Genomic DNA, 8,117 nt, shown 5'->3' with positions numbered 1-8,117 from the left:
GGGGGTTTTGCAGCAAGAAACTGCAGCAAATGCGAAGCCGGGGGAGCAGGGGGATGGGTGCCAGGGCAGCCCCCGAGGTGGCCCCGGCCAGGCCCGGGGGGAGCGGCCCGGGCCCGCTCTGGGAAGCGGGGGCACCGGCCCGGCCCCGCATCCCGCGGGGAGCGGGGGAAATTGGGATGGACGGGGGGAAAAGGGGATAACAGGGCTGGAGAAGGGGCGTGTGGGGCTGGCAGACACCCCCTGTGTTCCCCAGGGGTTTGGGGGAGAGCGGCGGCTCCGAGCCTGTCACGAACGTGAAGTCAGTGCTTGGCGAGGAGGGAGGAGGGGGAGCATGCTCGAGCGTTCCAGAGTGCCTTTTTCTTCGTTATTTATTTATTTCCTTAAGCTCTGGTGTCATGTTCGAGTTGTTTTCCTTGTCCCTGGATCTGAGCATCATTAGCAAGATAATGAAGTTCCCGAATGTGGCGTTAAGTGGCTGCATTCCCATTCCTCCCTCCCTTTTCCCCATCTTGCCTGCAGCTCCAGGGACCGGCGTACCGGGAGATGTTAAAACAAAAACAAGGGGAGGTGCTGCTGGTGATGGGGGAGAAAAGGGGCTCTGCCAGCCCTGCCAAGCCCCCCTGTTAGCTCGGGGGAGGGGGGCACAGCCTTTCCCACCTCCGGGATGCCCCTGGACCAGTCCCACCAGTATCAGGGAGCCGAGCTGCGAGGACAAGGCACAGACAGGGAAAAGGGAGGGGAGGGGGGGGTGGTTCTGTCGTGATCCGTGTTTGCAACAAAATTCGCCTCATCACAAGAATTGTGTCAATAGCATCAGGTTGTTTATGGGGGAAGGGGGGGGTGAGTAACAGGGATGTGTGTGAGAGAGAGAAATGGGGGTGGGGGGGGCTCGTTCCTTATCAAGAAAGCTGGAGTGTCAAAAATAAACGCGCTGTGGGGCTGGATGCCGGGTTTGGGGTGGGTAACACAGCATCCCCCTCCCACCACCCTCGGCCCGGCATCCAGAGAGGGAACAAAGCTCCGGGAACGATTAATCAAGTGGCTTAATAAAAAAAAAAAAAAAAAAAAAAAAAAAAAGAAGTAAAAAAAAAAAAAAAAAAAAAAGAAGTATAAATCCCTGCGGGCTGCGTGGTGCTGGTGGTGCTGCTGCTGCCGAGGAGCTGGCTCTGAGACAGCCACCGGGAGGGACGCGCCAGCCCTCCCCTGCTCTCCTCTCCTCTCTTCTCCTCTCCTCGCCTTCCCTCTCCTCTCCTCTCCCCGAGCTGCTGCCACACTTGGTTCATTCCAGCTGCAGAAGCTCAGAGCCTTCCATGCGGTGGGATTTTTTTTTTTTTCCTCCTCCCGGGCTGAAAAAAAAAAAAAATTAAGGGGAAAAAAAAAAATAAATCAAAATCACAAGCCTGACCCGCTTCCCCTTCACCTCCCCCCTCCTCCTTCCTTTCTCCTCTTCATCCAGCCGAGCCGAGGACTATCCCAATCGCCGAGGGGAAGGAAAAAAGGGGGAAAAACCCAAGAGCGGCGAGCAGCGGACCCCCAGCACGCCCCATTGGTGCCGCTGCCCTTTGACATGCAACCTTCCTTGGGATGGGACCGGCCGGGATGCAGCTGCAGCTTCGGGAGGCACTGCTGGCAGCTGGGCATGGTGGCACTGCTGGCGGCCGAGGGCAGCGCCTGGAGCCGGGCACTGCTGCTCTCGCTGGGGCTGCTGGCAGGATCGGCCATGGGTGAGTGCCGCGGGCAACTTCGGCCGGAGAGCTCCGGATCCAGCAGCGGGGATGGAGCCCCGGAGGGAGCGGGGTGCGGGGGGTGGCACTGGGGTGTGTGGCACTGAGGTGGTGGCACTGGGGTGTGTGGCACTGAGGTGGTGGCACTGAGGTGGTGGCACTCACTGGGGTGTGTGGCACTGGAGTGGTAGCACTGAGCTGTGTGGTACTGGGGTGGTGGCACTGGGGTGGTAGCAATAGGCTGGTTCGGCACTGGGATGATAGCACTGTGGTGGTGGCACTGAGGTGCTGGCACTGAGGTGGTGGCTCTGGGGTCTGTGGCACTGGGGTGGTAGCAATAGGCTGTTCGGCACTGGGATGATAGCACTGAGGTGGTGGCACTGAGGTGGTGGCACTGAGCTCTGTGCCGCTAGCGTGATGGCACTGGAGTGGTGGCAATAGGCTGTGTGCCACTGGAGTGATGGCACTGGGCTGTGGGGGTGATGGCACTGGTCTGTGTGCCCCTGGGGTGTGTGACACTGAGGGGGTGGCACTGAGCTGTGTGGCACTGGGGTGGTGGCTCTGGGGTCTGTGGCACTGGGGTGGTGGCTGTGTGGCACTAGAGTGGTGACACTGGGATGATGGCAGTAGGTTGTGTGCCACTGGGGTGATAGCACTGTGGTGGTGGCATTAGAGTGGTGGCACTGGGGTGGTAGCAGTCGGCTGTTTGGCACTGGGGTGGTGACACTGGGGTGGTGGCACTGGGGTGCTGGCAATAGGCTGGGTGCCACTGGGGTGGTGCCACTGGGATGGTGGCACTGGGGTGCTGGCAATAGGCTGGGTGCCACTGGGATGGTGACACTGGGATGGTGGCACTGAGGTGCTGGCAATAGGCTGTGTGCCACTGGGGTGGTGGCACTGGGGTGCTGGCACTGGGGTGGTGGCACTGGGGTGCTGGCACACTCTGCCCTGGCACCTCGGGCACGGCACCTCAGGTGTTTGATCCATTCTCTGGAGCTGCATCCTTCCGGAGCAGCAGCAGCAGCAGTTTTCTCCCAGCGCTGCCGTGTGAGGAAGGCTCTGGCTCTCCATGATCTCATTCCCCTGCTCTGCTGGGTCAGGTTTGGGATGAGCTGCTTCAGGAGCTGCTGATGTGCAGCATGACTGTGAAAAATGCCAGCACTGCTCTCCCCTCTGCCTTTCCCTGGCATCTTAATTCAGGATTTCACTACCCTGCTGCTTGCCCACAGCTGATAGAACAGATTTCTGGATGCCTTGCATGAAGATGGAAGCACTTTCCTCCTTTTCCTCCTGCCTTCCCAGTTGAAGATCTCTTATACATGAGCTCGCTGGCCTCAGCAGCCCGGTTTTTATGAAATATGCATGTTTGGGCTTGAAAGCAGAAGAAGACTTGAATTTGGGGGCAGTTTGCTTGTGTCTCCTGCCTCATTTCCACAGCTGCCCTTGCAGCCAAAGCAGATCCAGGGAGTGAAGTTTATTTCTGGTGTAAACAGCAAATATTTAGGGACTGTCCTTCTGTGTGTGTAGGAGGGGGAAGAGTGGGAGAGCCGAGTGCTTGGCAGTGGCTGCTCTCCACACTGTGCAGTGCCCCCATTTCCAAGTTTCCAAGTCCTGTTGTCTGCTGTATCCTAGGCTGGAGGAATGTGTGTTTGGGTGTTGATGTGTATGAAAGCTCCTTGGCTTTGGATTTTTTGTTGGGTTTTGTTTTTTTGGGGTTTTTTTTGGTTTTTTTTTTTGAGGAAAATTTTATCTGGAATGCAAGGCTGATTTTATTATGTAAGGCAGGTTTCCTTTCAGGGGCTGGGGGATGAGGATTAACTGCTGCTCCTGAACACTCTTGCAGTGGAGCTGAACAGTTCTGCTGACTGGGAGCATCTGTTAGGAAAGGCTGTAAACCCACCCAAACAACCTACAGGTCCTTAATAAAGGCTGAATATTTCTTTTGGTGGCTATTTTTCATCTCTTCAGCATGAACATTCAGCCTGTGCACAGAGGAAAACCATTCCAGCAGCTTCTGTTGAGCTTTCCTCATGCAAGCAGACTGATGGAGAGATACCTAAATCTCAGATTTACTCTACCAGGGGCTTACAGCTTTTGCTCTTCTTCTGAGCTGTCCATGGCTTACTCATACTGGATCTTCACTCTGTACCTCGCTGAGCATTTAATCCTTTCTTCTCAGGCCCCTGCTCCCTCCTGTCTGCATTTTGAGCTCTCTGTTCTGGATCCTTCAGCCAGAGCTTGCTGCTCTGGGTTGTTTTGCTTTGTGAGCAGAAGACCTGCGAAAGCTTTTTAGCCCTCAGATGGTTTTTTATCTGCATCAGAGCCGGAGGCATTGATCAATAAGTCCCCTCTTTAGATTCTGAAACCCCAGCAAGGATGTTTTTGTGAGAGCAGGATGCCAGCTTGGGCGTCAGTGCCTGGCGCTGGGTGCGCAGGGAGGGAGGGGAGGCTCCCACCCTCTGCAGGGTCACCGTGGGTTTGGGGTGCAGTCCCAGGAAATCGTTTCAGCCTGTTCTGAGTGCTGAACCCCTGTGGAACAAAAAGTTCCAAGAGCTCCGAGCTCTCCCATTCCGGGGCTGTGCAGGGAGCAGTAGCCAGGAGCTCCCATAGTGTGGCAGCAGAGCCGTGTGTATGGAGCCATCGGGCAGGAATTCACAGAAAAAGGGGGAGAAACCCTGCTCCCATCACATCAGCTGGGCCCTGCCTGCCCAGAAATGTCCTTCTGAAACCCAGCCCGGGGTTCGGGGTGCCCTGAGGGGCTGCCATGTCCAAGGGCAGGGTGATGGAGCTTCCCTTGGGGGAAGGATGGAGCTGGAGCGGAGGGAAGGTGGTGCCTGGTGATGGGAACTTCATTGTGCTTATGGAAGTGCTTTGTGAGGTTCTCCCTTCCAGTCTGAAGTTTATTGTGCCTGTGGAAGTGCTTTGTGTCTGGAAAATCCATCCACAAACACCAGAGGTTTGTGTCCAAAAAGGAGACAGAGGAGTCCTGGAACTTTATTCCAATCAAGGCAGAGGCCATGGGGCATTCCCTGGGGTCTCTCCCATTTTTGGAGGACGCAGCCTCCTTTTTATCCCAATTTCCCAGCTGCATTTCCCTTCTCTCTTTCCCTATTGCTGAGGTACTTGAGAGGTTCAGACTTCCTGATACACCTGATCCCAAAGATTCCCCTCTAATGTACAACCCTCCCTTTTCATTTCTAATTCTTACAGAATTTAGGGGTTTTTCCCCATTTCTGAGGTACTTGAGAGGTTCAGACTTCCCAGAACAGAAATCCCAAAGATTTCCCTCTAATGTACAACCCTCCCTTTGAATTTCTAATTCTTAAGGAATTTAGGGGTTTTTCTTCCCCATTGTTTCTTTCATCTTTCAATGTCCAGTTTAGTTTCACAGCAAACCTAAAGTTTATTTGTAAAATCAAATCTCTTTTTCCATTCACCCATCAGTGGAATCCTTCCCATTGTTCCTTTTATCTCCCAGTGCTGGTTTTATCTGCCAGCAGCCCCACAGCTGGTTTGGACAGACAAATCCACCATTCCTCTCATTTGTGAGGTTCCCCCTTCCAGTTTGAAGTTTCTTATGGCTGTGGAAGTGCTTTGTGAGCTTCTCCCTTGCAGTCTGAAGGCTGCAGTGGTGGTTCCACAGGGATAAAATCAGCACAGGGCTCTGGATTTGCCTTTGGCTGTGAGTTGGTGCTGAGCCCTGCCTGGCCTCTGGAGTGTGGTGGTTCTGGAATTCTGTCTGTTGATTCTGGAATTCTGTCTGATGCTTCTGGAGTTCTGTCTGTTGGTTCTGGAGTTCTGTCTGTTGATTCTGGAGTTCTGTCTGTTGATTCTGGAATTGTCTGTTGGTTCTGGAATTCTGTCTGTTGGTTCTGGAGTTCTGTTTGTTGATTCTGGAATTCTGTCTGTTGGTTCTGGAATTCTGTCTGATGCTTCTGGAATTCTGTCTGTTGGTTCTGGAGTTCTGTCTGTTGGTTCTGGAATTCTGTCTGTTGGTTCTGGAGTTCTGTCTGTTGATTGTCAGTCAGGTGGGCTCAGCAGTGCTGCTCACCCCTTTCTGGTGCTTTCTGGGGAATCAGCTCAGCTCCAGCACTGCAGGGTCCATCAGGGGCATGTGTGGGCCCTGTGGGTGTGGATAAACACAGATAAAACACATTTTAATGGCCTGTTCTAAAAGGGTCTTGACACCATTATTTACACACTGTGCTTTATTAGTCAGCACCTTGCTTGCAACTGGGTTAAGGGAGGATGCAGCAGCTTGAAACACCAGCACATCAATTTTAAACCCCTGTAATTATTATTTTTTTCTTGATGGAAAACGGTTTTTTCCAGACTTCTAAAGAGTGGACGAGCAGGAAGCTGCTTGTGAATTTTGTTGATGGTGGATTTGTGTCCCAGGTGTGGCTGAGCTGTTGCCCAGGGGATGTCAGTGCTGTGGGATGAGCAGAACTGAGCATTCCTCAATTCTCTGCACCCAGGGAATGGTTCCTGCTCTTCCAGCAGCATTCCAGGGATTTCCAGCCATGGAATTGTTGCTGCCCTTCTCTGCTTTCTGAGAGCCCAGCTGGGTGGGAAATGCCAAATTTCACAGCTGTGCTTCTGTTCCTGCTGCTGCCCTCCCAACCCCTGCCAGAATTTGGCCTGGATCTTGACCAGAGGAAATTGTTATGATAATGTTGAGGGTTAGTTGGGGGCAAGGTCAGGCAGCCTTAACTGGTTTTGAGCCCATAGCATTGCAAGAAAAGTCTTTTTAACTCCATTTTTATCAGGAGTATCCTGAGACACGGGGCTGGAGTAATTTTTCACAGGCTTTAGTGAAATTATAACAAAGCTCTGTTTAGCTGAGTGGATTTTAAATAATACTTCTTTACTCTCCTCCATGTTTCCAGGCATTGGGAGGTTCAGAAACACCATGAATAGGCCTAAATTTAAATTAGGCTTTTTTTTTTTTTTTCCCCAACAGAAAATAGAGCAAATTCAAATGGAAGGGGAGAGATAAGACTTTAAGGGCTACAAAAAAAAAAAAAAAAGGGAAATGATTAAGCAGTAAAGATTCTCTTCTGCTGGAATTGTTGAGTGCAGCATTGAGCTGTCTCTTTGACATCCACAGAAATGTCAGAGGTGCTGGAATCCCATTGATTGGCTCCAATATCCAGTGAGGAATGATGGGAAGGGAAAGGGAATCAGGATTTCAGGGGAGTTTAAACCAGGTGAGGCTTTTCGGTGTGTGAATTACCAGCAGTGTCGTTACCTGAGGTGTAAACACCCAAAATCCCGGGATCACTGAGGCTGGAAAAGCCCTCCCAGGTGACAGAGTCCAAGCTGTGCCCAGTCCCCACCTTGTCCCCAGCCCAGAGCACTGAGTGTCACATCCAGGCCTCCTGGGACACCTCCAGGGATGAGATTTCAGCACCTCCCTGGGCAGTTCTGATGTCTGACCACCCTCTCCATGCAGAAATTCCTCCCGGATACACCTGGAGGTGGCCCTTGTGTGGCACAGGGAACATTCTAAGCTATCAACAAGTATTGTGTGTAATTCTGGAGTGCTGGAGGTGGAAATCACAGCCCAGAGGGGCTTTTTATCCAGTGCTGCCTGAATTCTGCTTGCCAAGCAAGGATTGCCTTAGCAGGACACAAGAAAAAGGCCACCAGTGCCACCAGAGCCAGCCTGGTTTGTGTGGGCACCACCTGGGCAGGACTGGAGCTGCAGCCAAGTCCTCACCAAAACAATTTCTCCAAGTCCTCACCAAAACAATTTCTCCAAGTCCTCACCAAAAAAACTTCTCCATCCTTGCTGATGTTTCAGCTTTTCCCTCTGTTAATCCTGGGTGTCCTCAGAAGGCAGCTCCTCTTTCCATCCAACCTGCAGGAAACCCACAGCACCCCATTTCCTGCTGGTCCAAAGGCATTTCCCCTCCTGTTTCCCTGCTGGGCAGAGCAGTGGGTGCTCCAGGAGGTGCTGGAAGTCAGGAAGGAGGCAGGAGCAGGAGGGCCTGGCCAAGGTCACCCAGCAGGAGCAGCCTGGATGTCACTCCTGCGTCATCCCGCGCTGAGCACCAGCACGGGGATGTGATGCTGCAGCTCCTGAGGTGGTTTTTGAGAAGCCTCCCTGCTGCAGATGAGGCTGGAGCTGTGTCTGTGCAAAGGCATTTCACAGTGGTTACACTGGAACAGAACAATTCCTGCATCCATTTATCAAAACGTCTGTGATTCCCATTTCCAGACAGATAAACCAACGGTGAATCTCAAATAAAGGTGTCTTTGTCCAGAACATTTTAACACAAAAGGAAGGGAAGATTTGTTCCTCTGACCTCTGGGATGGGAAGTCTGTTCTGCCCTGCTGAAATGGCTTTATTTGGGTTTCATCCACCTGCCTTTGCTTTGTTTCAGTGG

The 8,117-nt window shown here is 52.6% G+C and overlaps 1 protein-coding gene across 3 annotated transcripts in view; it reads left to right on the top strand.

Annotated features, from left to right (window-relative positions):
• The first annotated feature begins 822 nt into the window (after positions 1–822).
• CSMD2 (CUB and Sushi multiple domains 2) overlaps positions 823–8,117 on the top strand; it is a 276,036-nt gene continuing 268,741 nt past the window's right edge. For 2 of the 3 annotated variants that reach the window (XM_077189435.1, XM_054648279.2), the window contains exons 1-2: positions 1,185–1,315; positions 1,457–1,724. In XM_077189435.1, coding sequence (XP_077045550.1) covers positions 1,568–1,724 — 157 coding nt within the window. In that variant the 5' untranslated portion in view covers positions 1,185–1,315; positions 1,457–1,567. Of the gene's footprint in view, positions 841–1,184; positions 1,316–1,456; positions 1,725–8,117 lie in introns of those variants that run through there. The other variant, XM_077189434.1, reaches the window with a different exon arrangement.

This window comes from Agelaius phoeniceus, chromosome 22, assembly GCF_051311805.1.
Source record: "Agelaius phoeniceus isolate bAgePho1 chromosome 22, bAgePho1.hap1, whole genome shotgun sequence".
Classification (NCBI taxonomy): domain Eukaryota; kingdom Metazoa; phylum Chordata; class Aves; order Passeriformes; family Icteridae; genus Agelaius; species Agelaius phoeniceus.
The sequence above is the reverse complement of the archived record's forward strand: the minus strand, read 5'-3'. Positions and strand labels throughout refer to the sequence as shown.